Raw genomic sequence first — 14659 nt, 5'->3', positions numbered from 1 at the left:
GCTATTTCCATAGCATTTACATTGTATTAGGTATTATAGGTACTCTAGAGATGGTTTAAAGTGTATGGGAGGATGTACATAGGTTATCCATAATTTTATGTAAGACACTTGAGCATCTGCAGATTTTGATCTCTCTGGGGTCCTGGAACCAAAACCCTCACAGAGACCAAGGGACGGCCGTACTGTGTTGTCAAGTCAATGCTTGATTACATTTTCTTTCCTTATCATTTCTTCTTGCATTTGGACCTTTCTTTTTAGGTCATTTTTTTTTTCTTGAAAATATTAAGAAGTTCCTGGGGAGTTCCCATCGTGGCTCAGTGGTAAATGAATCTGACTAGAAACCATGAGGTTGCAGGTTCGATCCCTGGCCTTGCTCAGTGGGTTAAGGATCCGGCATTTCCGTGAGCTGTGGTGTAGGCTGCAGACGCAGCTCGGATCCTGCGTTGCTGTGGCTCTGGTGTAGGCTGGTGGCTACAGTTCCGATTCGACCCCTAGCCTGGGAACCTCCATATGCTGTGGGTGCGGCTCAATAAATGGCAAAAAAACAAAAAAAACAAAAAAAAAGAAGAAGAAGTTCCTATAGTATCTGCTTTTAGTTAGTCTTGACTTTTTGTCTGAAAAATGTATTTATTTTTGCCTTCATTCTTAGAAGATAGTATTACTGGATATATGATGATAGTTTCACATTTATTTTTTCTCTTTCACATTGAGAATATTGTTCCACTTTCATCTCTGTCCCTGGTTTTATCTTAATTGCTACTCCTCTTTAAGAGATATGTTTTCTTTCGAAATCTTTTGTTGTTGTTGTAGTATCTACAGTTTGACTGTGATATATCTAGATATGCATTTTTTTTTATTTATCTTCCATGCAGTTTGTTGGCTTTCTGAATCTGAAAGTTGGTACCTTTCACCAAAATTAGAAAATGCTCAACCATTTTCTGTGCCCGTATTGGATTTTCCCCATATTTCTTTTAACTCTGAAGCTCTAGGTAGATTTATATTGGATCTTCTTACTATGTTCCATATTGCCCAATCTTTCTTCCATACTTTCTCTGTCTCTCTCTGCTGTATTTTCTATAATATCTTTAGATCCATCTTCCAATTCACTAAATTTTTTTACTTTTTCTCTTTCAATTGCATTGAGATTTTTGTTGTTGCTGTTGTTTTGGCCGTGCCCACTATGGCATGCGAAAAAGCACCTGGACCCAGGGATCAAACCCGTGCCATAGCAGTGACCTGAGCCACAGCAGTGACCCGAGCCACAGCAGTGACAATGATGGATCCTTAACCCACTGAGCCACCAGGAAACTCCCGGCATTGAGTTTTTTAATCTCAGGGATTATATAGAAATTCTGTTTGATGCATTCCAAAATCTGTCTGCTTCATTTTAATAATCTTGTCTTCCTTTTCTAACATGTGTTAATTCCCTCATTTACTTTTTTAATACATACTTGGCATTCTGTACCTAATTATTGCAATATTTGTAGGCTCTGCAATTCAGGTATAGTTTGTTTTTTCTGTTGTCTCATGAGTTCAGTGGTGTGTGTGTGTGTGTGTGTGTGTGTGAACCTATGTTTGTTAAAATCTTATCTGTGGGACTTCTTTGTGGCCTGAGTTTCAAGAATGTTCTTCTAGAAAGGGTTTAATTTTCTTCCAGCAGGCACCCCTGGGCACTTTCAACTAAATTTAGCTTGAGGCCTTTTGGTCAGCAGTAGAATTCTGGCCTCATCCCCACAAGACTTCGGGCTTGTGGTTACAAATTCTCAGGGGAGGCTTTTCTTGTCTGCACTTCCATCTGGAGCTGAGGTTAAGGCTGGCTGTTATCCCCATTGTTTGCCTGTGAGGGACAGTTACTTTTTCCTAGGATCTCATCGTGCAGCGGTCCCAACTTTTTCCATGGCATTTTTGCAGGTATAGGTTCCTAGTAGCCTGTTTGGTGATTTTCAGGTTATGCGCTTCTACTTCAGTATTTGATCCAGCCTCATGTGTGGGAATCCTGGTGGCTCAAGTGTGGGCTGCTTTCTTCCAGAGAGGATTTGCTTTGAAAAACTTCTACTGGGAGCCTGGGGACCAGTTCATCTGAGACCACGTTAACTCCTGCAAGGGGCCCCAGGATCCAAGGAGCTGCCCAAGTCAATCTCTCTACTCCTCCGTCCTCCTCCCCCTAAGTTTGGGCTCTTGTCTCAGCTGTAGAGGAGGCATTTACCACCTGCCTTTCTTGGTGGCCTCCTTACTGCTCACGTTTCATTCTTGTGTGTGCGAAGTTCTTTTGGTATAGTTGTGTTTATTGGACCTCAGAGATCCTTCTTATTTTCCAGGGAACCCAGCAATGACTTAAAAATATGTTGCTGTCCTTTATTCGGGATCTTTCGTGTGATAGTTGGATACCTTCCAAATGTCCTTTCTGCCGCCAGCTGGTAATGTGAGCTTGTGGTCCCCTCTTGTCCTCAGTTTTCTGCCTACAGTCGGTTTTGAACAGAAGCGCTGCTCCAGCTCCAGCGCAGGCCCTGCTTCTGCAATCCCCTTAATTCCACCTGCTTCTTTTCACACTTGGCAAAAGGCCAGAGTTCTCAAATAAATCCCCAAGAAGGAGAGCTCCACCCTACAGGCTCACCTCTAGGTTTAAAGCCATCAGCTCAAGAGAGAGAGAGAGAGAACCCTAGCGCATGGGGGTGAAGGTGGAGGCAGCTCATGCTGATGATACGATAATGGAACAAAGAGTGAACCTGTCAAGAAAACAGCAGCACGGCCATGTCGAATCAGAAGCTGGCCCTTAACTTGTGAGTTGCGAGTGTGGCTCATTCTCAGCCTGAACTAATGTGATTTCTCACCTTTTATGTTCAGTATTTCCCATCGGTTTGACAGGAGACTGAAAACCAGGTTTTTAGTTGAGATTAATAACACATGGCTCTGTGGAGGCCTCATGAAATCAGGTGGCTTTAGTTTATGCTAACCTCATCGCTGTATGCAAGGTAGAAACTCAGCTAGAACTACGAATTGGCAGGCATTTCCACCAGATCACACGTTCATTTTAATGAATGATTTTCGAGGAGATGGTTAGAAATGCCCCTTCCAACAGGATGCCAGTTTTCTTCTTTTAAGTAGTTGGCGCCCTGGAATGACAACCCCGGCAGTGGGAGGTGGCTGACACCAAGTCAGTGCAGCAGGCGTGCCCCACCGTGCACAAGCCGGCATCAAGTGATTAATAATTGAGGGAGCTTGTTGCTTCCTGCTGAGGTTGTGTGTAATTTATGGATTATGAGCCCATGCTAAAAATCTCAGGGAAAGCTAATTGTATCAAGTGAGAGAAAGATGCATTTCCATTTTAATTCTAACTCCCTGAAGTTACGTCAGTGTACCTGTTTTCATCCAGAAATATAATATTCAAGGGTATATTGGCTTCCTGTCTCCGTCCTAGTAAGCGTCCTTCCTGGGGAGGAGGAGGAGACATTTCCATTTCCTGCTGGAGCATCTTTGAGAACTAGCAGCTCCATCCTGGACCAGCTCCGGGGCTCCCTGGGTTTACGCTGTTTGTCTGTGAGGTATTAAGCGAAGGCTGTGTGCACGCACTGGGCTTCCACGCAGAAGCAGACTCCCTGCACTCCACAACCTTGAATTCATGGGCTAGGGCTAGGGACGTGGTTTGCTTTTCTCTTCTTCTTTAATTCCTGTGCTGCCTTTAGGAAGAAAGTCTCCGTGTGACTCTAGGGCTTCCCTCCTGCTTCTTCATCTCCTTTAAGAAAAAAAGTTCTCAGGATCGTGGCTCCGCAGTAATGAACCTGACTGGTATCCATGAGGACGCAGGTTCAATCCCTGGCCTCGCTCAGTGGATTGGGGATCTGGCGTTGCCTTGAGCTGTGGTATAGGTCGCAGACACGGCTCGGATCTGCCGTTGCTGTGGCTGCGGTGTAGGCCGTCATCTGTAGCTCTGATTCAATGCATAGCCTGGGAACCGCCATAGGCTGCAGGTGGGGCCCTAAAAAATAAATAACTGGAGTTCCCGTCATGGCTCAGCGGCTAATGAATCCGACTAGGAACCGTGAGGTTGCAGGTTCGATCCCTGGCCTTGCTCAGTGGGTTAAGGATCTGGCATTGCCGTGAGCTGTGGTGTAGGTTGCAGACGCGATTCAGATCCCACGTCGCTGTGGCCCTGGTGTAGGCCGGTGGCTACAGCTCCGATTCAACCCCAAGCCTGGGAACCTCGATATGCCGTGGGAGCAGCCCTAGAAATGGCAAAAAATAATAATAATAATAAATTAATTAATTAAATAAATAAATAAAAGGAAAAGACATTCTCAGGCTCAGAACCTTCCCTCTTGTGAGAGCATCGCACTGAAATGCTGTATCATTGCTTTCATTCTAGTGTTTTTCTCCCACTCCTCCACCCCGAACTCTAAACTTTTTACTTAAAAATGTTTCACCTGTAGAAAAGAGAAGGGTGTTGAACACCATTTATACCTTTCACTGGGGTTCACTAAGAATTAGCTTTTTGCAATGCTTGCCTTTTGCTTACTCTTTTGCTCCCAGAATTCAATCCCTCTCCATACATGTTCAGAGAAGTACCGTAATCTGCCTGAAGGTGGGTAGTGAAGTGGATTCTAAGCCCCGTGTTGTTAAAAAAAAATAAGGATTCAGAATGGAATCGATTTTCTTTTAGCCAAACCGCAGCGCACTTGACTCCTCCGAGTGTAGTTGGGTTCCCTCTGAAACTCTCTTAGGCTCATTCAGCAGACTGAGTATCTGGGGATTCAACAGCAGTTACCCGCAGCAATGATCCCGAGAATCGTGGCACAGGACTTCCATTTCCATTTGCTTTCATAACTCTCGCAGTTCATTGCATTTACCCAGTTTCATGTTTGGTAGCACCTTACAGGAATCTTTTCTTAGCCACTTTTATGCATCTAAGACACAGCCGAAAAAAAAACAGGAAGTTTGCAGAAAACGTGGCAGGGGCCATCCAAGAAGCACAGGGGCCGTGTTTACAGGCAAGGCCCTGAGGACTTTCTCTGCAGGCCTCTTCCCTCTTACTTTATGCTGCGTTCCCATCAGCCTCCGGGCATGAAGAAAACAGGGGAGTTCCCTGGTGGCACAGCAGGTTAAGGACCTTGCCTTGTCTCTGCTATGGCATGGGTTCTGATCCCTGGCCCTGGAACTTCCATATGCCATGGTTGAGGCCACAAAAGAAAGAAAGCAAACAGAACTACTCAGGGCAGCAGGGAGCAGCGGTGGGCAGGCAGGCAGGATGAGAAACCAGGTCAGAATTCTCCAGCACCCCTAAGAACTGTCCTCTGTGCTTAGAACTTTTCATTCTATTGTCACACAGCCCTGGAAGGTACATGAGGGACCTACTGAAGGCCTTACTAAGAAGCAGTGCTGGGATGTGAACCCCTAAAAGTCAGTCTGTCTTGAAAACCAGGCTCTTTCTGGAAGGACTGCGGGGAAGGGGTGCTGATCCGGGATCACAGAGGATGGGACAGGTGCTGGGAAACTTCTGGAGCCTGCTAGACGTCATCATGCAGATGCAAATGTTGTCCTTGTTGGGGCTCGTGATGAAGCAGCTGGCAGAGGTGGCATTTTGATAATGGCCCTCTTGCATTTTGCTGGTGCATGTTACAGGGGGGTTTCTGTACCACCAGCTTCAATTTCACAGAGCACCACAGGCATGGCGCACAGGGAGGGGGAAGACAGACCGCTTGGCCCACTCCCTGCTACACCGTTTCCACCAAGGACCCTCCCTGCCTTTGCCTTTCCCTCTGGGCTGCAGCAGCATCTCTGTGAGCCTCAAGGCCCCTGGGGGGGTTGGGGGGTGGGGCAGGATAGAAAGCGGGGAGCTCAGGACCGACTCTCATTGGAGGCCCAATCCCATGGCCTTCCTGCGGGTGCCACCTCCTCAGGGAATGTCCAGTGGGGCGCCTTGGTGGACTTCCCAAGCTTGTGGGCTCTCTGCCCACAATCCCATCCGTTCCTGCACATGCTCCGTCTCTCGGTTGTGGGTCCTCCTGTGGTGCAGCGCTTGCCACCAAGGACAGATCAGTGATGGGGGCTGAGATGCCAGCTTGAGGAACTCACGTGCCAATGGGAACCAGAGATGTTGGCTCCGTCCTCACGCAGCTCGTAATGATGGTGGGAAGTGCTATTCCTGGAGGGAACATGGGGGTCCCTAAAGTTGGGGTTGTGTAGGAAGGAAAAGTGTGCCTGTGTTCCCGAGGTGCAGAAATGTGTCCCTGGTTGATGAGCCTGGGGCGACAGGGCCAACACGGGGGCTGGGCTTTTATAACTAACAGGGGAAGTTAACTGTTCCCACTTCGCCAAGAAGGGAGCACAAGGGCAGGCAGCTCACTGCCCAGACAGACGGACACGATACACTCACCAGAGGTGGGCTGGCTGCTCGCAGGTCCTGATGGGAGTGCAAAGCAGGGTCCTAGTCACAGACAAATGGAAAAGCATGAGAGCAGGTCTGCCGCTGTTACCGAGCGCTCAAGCTTGAGAGTCAGGCTTTGGTTCCCATCCCAGCTCTGCTCCTCATTAGCCGTGTGGCTTACGGAAAATTACCAAACTCCTGCGACCTCACTTCCGGCCTCTGTGAAGGAAGGATGCTAACATCCACATTGCGGAGTTAAGCGCAGTCCTCTCTGCCGACATAGCAGGGGGCCTGTTGGTGGTAAGTTTAGTAGATGGTAGTTTATGGCTGCTCATGACTTCCCGGTTGGCCTGTGAGCATCTTTGTGACAGTGTCTGAATCTGATTCCACGTCAGAGGCCTCCCCCGGGACCCTCCCCAAGGTCGGGCATTTGTATCTGATGTTCAGTGAATATTTGCAGAAGGCCGGAAGGAGGGAGGGAACGTGTGAGTGGATGGCTGTCACCGCGTGGCAGGTATCTCTTTTTGCTGAACACTAGATTTAGTCTTCCGACAAAAGGCTCCCACTAGAGCCGATTTAGAAGAGAGCAGGCTTTTTCTCTGAAGTACCTGGCCAGCATCGCCTGGTGGTGTCTCCTCCATGATGTTGGCGGGCATGTGAAACCAAGCACAGCTTGATTTTTATGGTTTAATAGAAGAGATTGCGCTTCCACTGCTGTCATTTCAAAAGAGTGTTGTTTTGACGTCTCCACTGCGCAAATGGAGTGAAAATGTCATGATGGGAGACGAGCTAGGGAAGACAGGGGTGTCAGGACTTGGGACCCTGTCTTCAAAGCGGAGCCGCCTGTTGGCCCATCGCCGGCTTGGACAGCAAAGCATCTGATGTGCAAGCTCAGGGGGCTGCCGGCTGTCTCATCCCAGGGGCTTTAATCGGTGTCCTCTCTTGTCTCCATCCCTCCCCGCCGTCCCTGTCTGCAGGAACGGCCTCACCAGCTGCCGGATGCGGACTGAGAGCGAGCCGTCGTGTGGCTCGCCGGTGGTCAGCGGAGACCCCAAGGAGGATCACAACTACAGCAGTGCCAAGTCCTCCCACGCCAGGAGCACCTCGCCCGCCAGCGACTGTGTCTCCTCCTCCTCGGCCGATGACCACTACGAGTTTGCCACCAAGGGGAGCCAGGAGGGCAGCGAGGGCAGCTTCCAGAGCCACGAGAGCCACAGTGAGACGGAGGAAGACGACAGGAAATGCAGCCCGAAGGAGGCCAAGGATGCTCTGGGGGACAGCGGCTACGCGTCCCAGCACAAGAAGCGCCAGCACTTCGCCAAGGCGAGGAAGGTCCCCAGCGACACGCTGCCCCTCAAAAAGAGACGCACGGAAAAGCCCCCCGAGAGCGATGACGAGGAGATGAAAGAGGCGGCGGGGTCGCTCCTGCACTTGGCGGGGATTCGGTCCTGTTTGAATAACATCACCAATCGGACGGCAAAGGGGCAGAAAGAGCAAAAGGAAACCACAAAAAATTAAAAACAAGTCACTGATTTGTTTTGAACTTACGGCCATTTGGTTTCAGCATGTCAGGAGATTTCTAATGATTTGTGGCAATATCAGCAATTTGTTATTTTTTCTTTTCTTTTTTTTTCGGTTTGGTTTTCTTTCTTTTCTTTCCTTTTTTTTTTTTTTTTTTTTTAATTTGCCCCCCTCCTTTGTTTTGGACCCTTAAGAATTTTATGTTTAAAGGAGATTGAAGCCATAGAACTCATGTCGACACTCAGCTGTTTTACAAAAGCTTTTCATTATCTGAAGACAAAACCGAAAAAGCCAAAATTACCATTGCTTCCTCCAGCTTGTCAGAACACCGTGGCTGAGTCCGCAGGGATGGCAGCCGTAATGCCACGGGGATACACATCCAGCTCCTAGAAGGCACTGTGCAGAGTAACCATCGATCAGGCCCAACCTTTAGGTTTAAAAGGTCAGGATGTCCACCCACTTGGGTTTGCTGAGTGAATGCACATAAGGAGAAGGAAAGACCCCTGGTCCCCCTGGGAGCAGACCCAAGCTCATGCAGAGGGCATTGAATGGTGCCAGGAAAACCCTTGGCATTGCCCCAGGAATGCAGGGGGAGGGGGCAGGGCAGGGCAGTTACCAGGCCTCTGCGCTTCTTAACCGTGAAGCCTGGTAGCATCTTCCGAGGTGGACGCTGGACCATTCGTGTTCACCAGGTTGTCAGTGACTCACGGGAAGAAACTGGGTCCGTTTTTAGTGATGTTGCTGACCACTTCTGTTCTATATTAAATGAAGAGAAGGTTCCACAAGCCATAAGCCTGAAGGTTGGTCCTGCACACTTGCGCGTGCATGCACGCACGCGCATACACACACACACACACACAGATACAGGCACCCACCTAGACACACCACACGAGAGAGAAAAAAAAAACTGATGCAAAAAACAAGCGATGTCTTCTTACTGCGCAAGTGAAAATCAAGTCCGGTAGCCGTTAGGGAAGGAAATAGTGGTACGAATCTTTTTCTGTCTGTCAGAACCATTTGATCCACATGAACATGAAACAAAAACAAAAAGTTCCGGAAGCTGCCATTAGTATTGTGGTGGATTTTTAAAAGATAAAAGGCACATTGATGGACAAACTAAAACATGGCAAAAAAGGAAAAAAAACAAAAAACTCCTATACTGCCCTCAAAATGGAGTTTGCAATTAATGTCAGTCAGGATTCATCTTTGCAAAAATCAATGATTTCCACATTCAGCCAGTGTAGCCAGCAGAAATTTCTGATCCACAGTGCATGGAATTCCTTTGGAAAAAAAAAAAAAATCACAAAAACACAAACTTTTTTTTATTCAAAAATAACAAAGTTCTTGTAAGGTAAATAATGTATTTAGCATGAAGCATGAATTATTTTCATATAAATATAGAAAATAGAGAAAAGGCTATGCCTCTAATTTTTAAGCCCTTAGGCTTAGAGGTTCTTTTGGTTTTCTTCCTTTTTCTTTCTTTTTTTTTTTTTAATTTCATTGAAATTTTCTTTCGTTGTTTTTTTTTTTTTTTTTTTTTTCCTTTTTTCCGATTATTTTGTTTTGGTTTTTTGAAGCAGGTGTTTAAGGTTTAACCTTCTTCAGGGACAAATTCTGACTGTTGGGGAGCTTACTCTGCAATACAAAAAATATCTTCATGCTCTGGTAGGGCCTTGATGGTGGAGCTGTGTACTGCCTTGTCTGCACTTCAGCCCCCGACCCCCTCTGATTCTCTGTTGAAAAGTGTGTCCTTTCTCTTTGTCTGTACGTGTTTACCATGACGCAATAATTTGAGGGCAAACTTAGTAGTGAGTGTGGATGATAGAATCAAGAGAATTATGGGACGCTGACTTGAGAAAACCACGACAGTGATTTGCTTCTAGGGAAAAGGCAGTGACTAATTATGCAAATTTGCCAGGAGAAGGGGAAACACACGAATGGGCCTTATTGGATGAGGGTGTGAGTTAGGTACACGTGAAGGAGGAAGTGACACGGGTGTGAGAAGGCCCCGTCCCAGCGGTCTTCCCGCGACGCCCTCTCGCGGTGGGAAGAAGGGGTCCCGCCGTCTCTACTGCCTCGGTGCAGGAACCAACGTGGAATTAAGCCCACCTAGACTGTAAGAGGTGAATTTAGACAACTAGGTGATGTCACGCAGGCCAGAACCTCCTCTGTTATCTTTGCCTAAAAGAAACTATCTGGGGAGATCCAGAGAAACCTCTAAAAGAATTTGATCTTCCACCCACAGGGAAGGGAATTTTAAAACACAAACAAAAACACCCACTCCCGTGGCTCAGGATACGATGGGGAGGGGGACGGAGGGAACCGGGGTGATCTGGATTTTAAAACCAGGGCTGTGTGGGCCATCGTGGGGCCCATCCGCCAGCGCCCGGCACTGTTAGAAGCTCCATCAGCCAGGACAGTGGGAATTAACTGGTGCATTAACTCCCCCTGAGTTGCTGTTCAGAGAACCTGGGGGGAAAAAAAACTACACCCATACACGGGTCAGATTTATTACCTGAACCTGAGTACTTCCAGCATACTTGTTCGGGTGTAGACAGGAATAAGGGTGTCTTTTTTGAAGTGCTCTGTGCCCTCCGTCTCCCCAAGCATCTGACACCCCCAAAAGCCATCCACAGCCGTGCAACCTGAGCAACACTTTGACCCGGTGTTGTCACCTGACCAAGCCCACCTCCGTCCCCACCCCCAAGATCAAGTTCAGACTCCCCTCCTGAGAGGCAGAGGTAAAGGCCCAGGGCTGTTTCTGGCAGGGGATTTCGTCCAGTTCAAACCCCCACAGTGGGCTGTCTCCCCTCATTTCCTTTCTCTAAAGGAGCAAAGGCCTCTTTTAGAAAATAATAAAATGCAATGTGTGTGATTTACTTTACTGATCTCTTTGAGAAATAGATAAATATCTTATAAAAGTGTGTTCTTAACTCCAGAACCACTCTTTTTGCATAAATACCTCATCGGGCAGCTTTCTAAGTGTTATTTTCCTGAGTCTCCCTCAGTCCCTTTGGAGGAGCCGCTGGGAGACGTCGGGGAAACTTTAGTGAGGGTACTTTTTTCTATTTTTCTTCTGTTTTTGGAGGCATACACATTATGCATAACCAAAACAATGGCTCAATTGTGTTTAACTTTGTATTTTGATTGTTGAGAAAAAAAAAAAAAAGTAATTGATGTGTATGTGGCCGTTGGTAGTGACTTCATTGCCGAATGAGGTTGGCCATGCCCTTGCCAAGCCAAGGGGCAGGCGGCACCCTCTCGCAACCCCTCCTCCAAGAGCAGTAGAGAATTTAAGCACAAGCCTCTTTGTGAAAGAATATTTTGCTCAAGTGTAATTCACTTTAGTCTTGGAATTTCTTCCCAAACGTCAGGTGTTCTTTTAGCTTCCAAACTAGCCTGTGTATTCATTAGTCTTGACAAAATCGCCTGTGCACCGGTCAAGGGGTGTGGTGTTTTTGCTTTCACTTCTCCGGCAGGGAGAAGTGGCGTTTCATGTGTCATTGCAGTAACTCACATACTCACGTGGGGCGGTGGGGGGGGGAGGGGGGAATGGGGAACTATAGCAATATTTGAAGATGCTCTGGAAAACAACCATGAACACATCAGCACCATGACATCTGCAGTTACTTGCTGTTGGTCCTCAGACACATTTAAGAGAAAGAGACTGTAGCTCTTTTTTCTTAAAATGATAGACACATAGACAGTTATTTTTATGCTACTACAATTGTCTTTTATCTTTACCTAGTACTATGTGGAAAGGGTTTGCATCATAGATTTTTTTCCCAGCCTTATAATATACCGTAAGCTCCTACTCCCCCTCCCCCTCCCCCTCTCTAATCAGTATCCCTTCAAGAGTTCTTTGGTGAAACTGTCTCTGAAACTAAAAGGAATCCAATCCCCATCTCGGTGGTTTGAGATAACCACGGCCAAGACAGCGGTGGAAGGTTTTAGTCTTGAGACTGAGCTTCTAAGAAGGGAGGTGTTAGAGGCTTTTCCCAAGAGCTGCTTTGTTTCTGGGAGAGGCATTCAGCGTGCCTGGCTCTTGCTGGACATGGCTTGCAATGCCACAGGGCGTCCCGGGGGGAAACCATCGCCCAGAACGGCCGTCTTGCCTGGGGGACAGCTGCAGGCTGTGGGCTCTGGTGCATGAGAACCTGTCCAGGTGGCTTTTGTGCCCAGCTCCGTCCTGGGACGCAGCAGGACTGCTCCCCATCACAGATACCCCACTCCACGTGGGTGGACCCTCTGCCTCTCTCACTCATCGAAGGGCTCTCGGAGAAGGAATCAGAGTTAGGTACCAAGCGACCTCTGTTGGGAGAGTTTTCCGTGTGGGATTGAATTCAATTCAATGTGACTCCTCTTTCCCTTTAAACTTGATTCAGGTTGGGACTCTTGTTTCTTTCTGGTGGATCACAGCTGCCCAGATGTTGCCATTTGATTCTTTCTGTTTCTGTAGAGGAGTATTTTCCTTTCGTCTTCAGGATTTTTTTTTTCTTTTTTCTTTTCTTTTTTTTCTTTTTTTTTCTTTTTTGCCACCAAAAGAACACATTTGAACTCCGTGTCCCCTCTTGATTGTGACTTAACCCGTGTTGACAGTTAAACCCTTCGTGTCGTTAAGTCCCAGCTCCAGTACTATATCAAACACTGTTATGCACATAATGCAGCACTGTGATCTAATTTAAATAATACTTTTTTATTATTTATACTACTATATATAATAGACATCAACACTTTTGCTATATAACCTAAGTGATAACCCTCTTTTTAGTTACCTGCCAAAACTTGGGACTTTGGTTTATATCTGCAGTTAACAAGGTTACAAAGTTGTAATGGTGTCTTCTTTTTTTTTTTTCCTCTTTGTAACGAAATGTGTAAATCACAGTATAGACATTGTGTGGTGTTCCCGTTTCTGGAGTCCCATGAGGATTTACACATGGCATTCAGTGTTCTGTATAGACCCACCTGCCTTTGTGACTTCATCTGTTAATTCCCCGTCCTTTGAGAGAACACCTGTGATGGTGGTGGACCCCTGTTCTCTCTCTCTCTCTCTCTCTCTCTCTCTCCTACTGGTTATTCTTGAATTAAGCACAGACTCATCAGCTCCGTTGCTTTATCATGAATAATGCGTGTGACCTTGCGATTCTTCCACAGTTCGGCAAACAAGTGCTAGCTTCACTGACCAAAAATTAAGGAAGGAAAATCCGATTTTTAAAACGATCCATCTTTTAACGGCCGAAACCAATGTGTCTATGGTGCTGCATTTTGCTGTCTGTCCTACTTTTGAAATCAGACCTGGGTGAAAGATCACTTCTGACTTAACTGTGATAATGCTCACAAGTACCCTTGTTCGTTTTGTTAGTGTTGAAATCAAGACTATTTATTTGGAATATCTATAACAGTGTTTTCCACTGTGTTTCATTTGCAAAAGTTGAGAACAGCCTTCCCTACTTTTTGCAAAGAATTAATATTCCATATTGGATTCGCGAAGACTTCGATATGGGGAAATCTATCCAACCTAGCAATTGTCTTTCATCCTTTCATGACTGTGGCCTGAGTTCCCAACCCCTCCCTTTTTTCGATGAGACTCTTAGCACCATTTCAGTTATTTAAGCATCTTCAGCCTTTCTTGCGTATGTATGTTGAGCCGTCGGCGCTCACAGCTGATTCAGTAACCAGTTTCCTGCTGTCATTCACCCTCGCTACTTATACTGCCATGGTGACGATGTGGAGGAAACGAGTGTCTGTGTGTCTCTGGGAAGCATTATACACTTGTTCATTTTTTATACGCTGATGCTGTAACATTTCTGAGTTCTGTTTGTGTTTTACAGAAAGCGAAATAACAGTGATAAAGCAATCAGAAGACAAGAGGTTTACTGTCATCCTTAGGGTCGTCTGACCTCTGGCCAATAGACCGACATGGCCAAATTCATTTACGAGAGTAATAAGTTTTCAAAAGCCAATTTTTTTTTTTCTTTCTGTATGAAACTGCCAATATCATGACTAGAAAGGGAGACCCATAGAGGAGAAAGGAAAGTGATGCTCAGTTGCATTTGTGTTACTAACGGAGCAGTGTGGACGCAGGCACGATCAGCCGAACTCTAGGGACCTGATGGTGTTGCTTTGGAGGCATCCATACTTGCATTTCACATTCTTCATATGTAATCATATTGCCAAAGACAAACTATTTCATCATTTATTGTAAATAACACTTTTCCCCAGACCTACCATAAAGTTTCTGTGATGTATTGTCTTCCAGTTGCAATAAAAATTACTGAGTTGCATCAATTGAAGAAAAATGCCACGTGGTATTGTGTGCACCGCGTCTCCGCATGCAAATGCTGAGCAGTAAATTCATGTCGGTTTCTTACCAGCGCTGGGGTGTGTTCTCCCCCCTCCCCCCCCCCTTTTTTTTTACGGTCTGATGTTAGACTCTCCATTGCACTTACACCTATCCTCATGCTTCCCTTTCAGAAGAAAATCACATGTCTTTTACAGATATGCACACTTGCAGCCCATGGCTGGGCTCACCTGTGCTTCTCAGGAGAATTCCAGCTCTGACCTAAAGAATTGGACAGCAGGCTTCCCACCATGAACTTCAGAGCTTGTGGTCAAGACAGATTGTGCCTTTCTTTTGGAAATTGTTGAGCAATATACTAAAATTATACAGTGGGGCCAGAGCCTGCCAACCTGTACCGGGTTTTGAGGGTTTCTTAAGATAACTTCTCTAACCCGGAGGCTTTGACCTTCCAGGATTTAATCCATCACCACTGAGAA

The 14659-nt window shown here is 46.5% G+C and overlaps 1 protein-coding gene across 19 annotated transcripts in view; it reads left to right on the top strand.

The window, feature by feature from the left end:
• FOXN3 (forkhead box N3) overlaps positions 1 to 14175 on the top strand; it is a 417615-nt gene extending 403440 nt beyond the window's left edge. For 18 of the 19 annotated variants that reach the window (XM_021098352.1, XM_021098365.1, XM_021098361.1 and 15 more), the window contains one exon: positions 7339 to 14175. In XM_021098352.1, coding sequence (XP_020954011.1) covers positions 7339 to 7879 — 541 coding nt within the window. In that variant the 3' untranslated portion in view covers positions 7880 to 14175. 19 annotated transcript variants of the gene reach the window in all.

The sequence above is a fragment of the Sus scrofa genome, chromosome 7 (genome assembly GCF_000003025.6).
Source record: "Sus scrofa isolate TJ Tabasco breed Duroc chromosome 7, Sscrofa11.1, whole genome shotgun sequence".
NCBI lineage: Eukaryota > Metazoa > Chordata > Mammalia > Artiodactyla > Suidae > Sus > Sus scrofa.
This window is presented reverse-complemented; position numbering and strand designations above follow the sequence as displayed.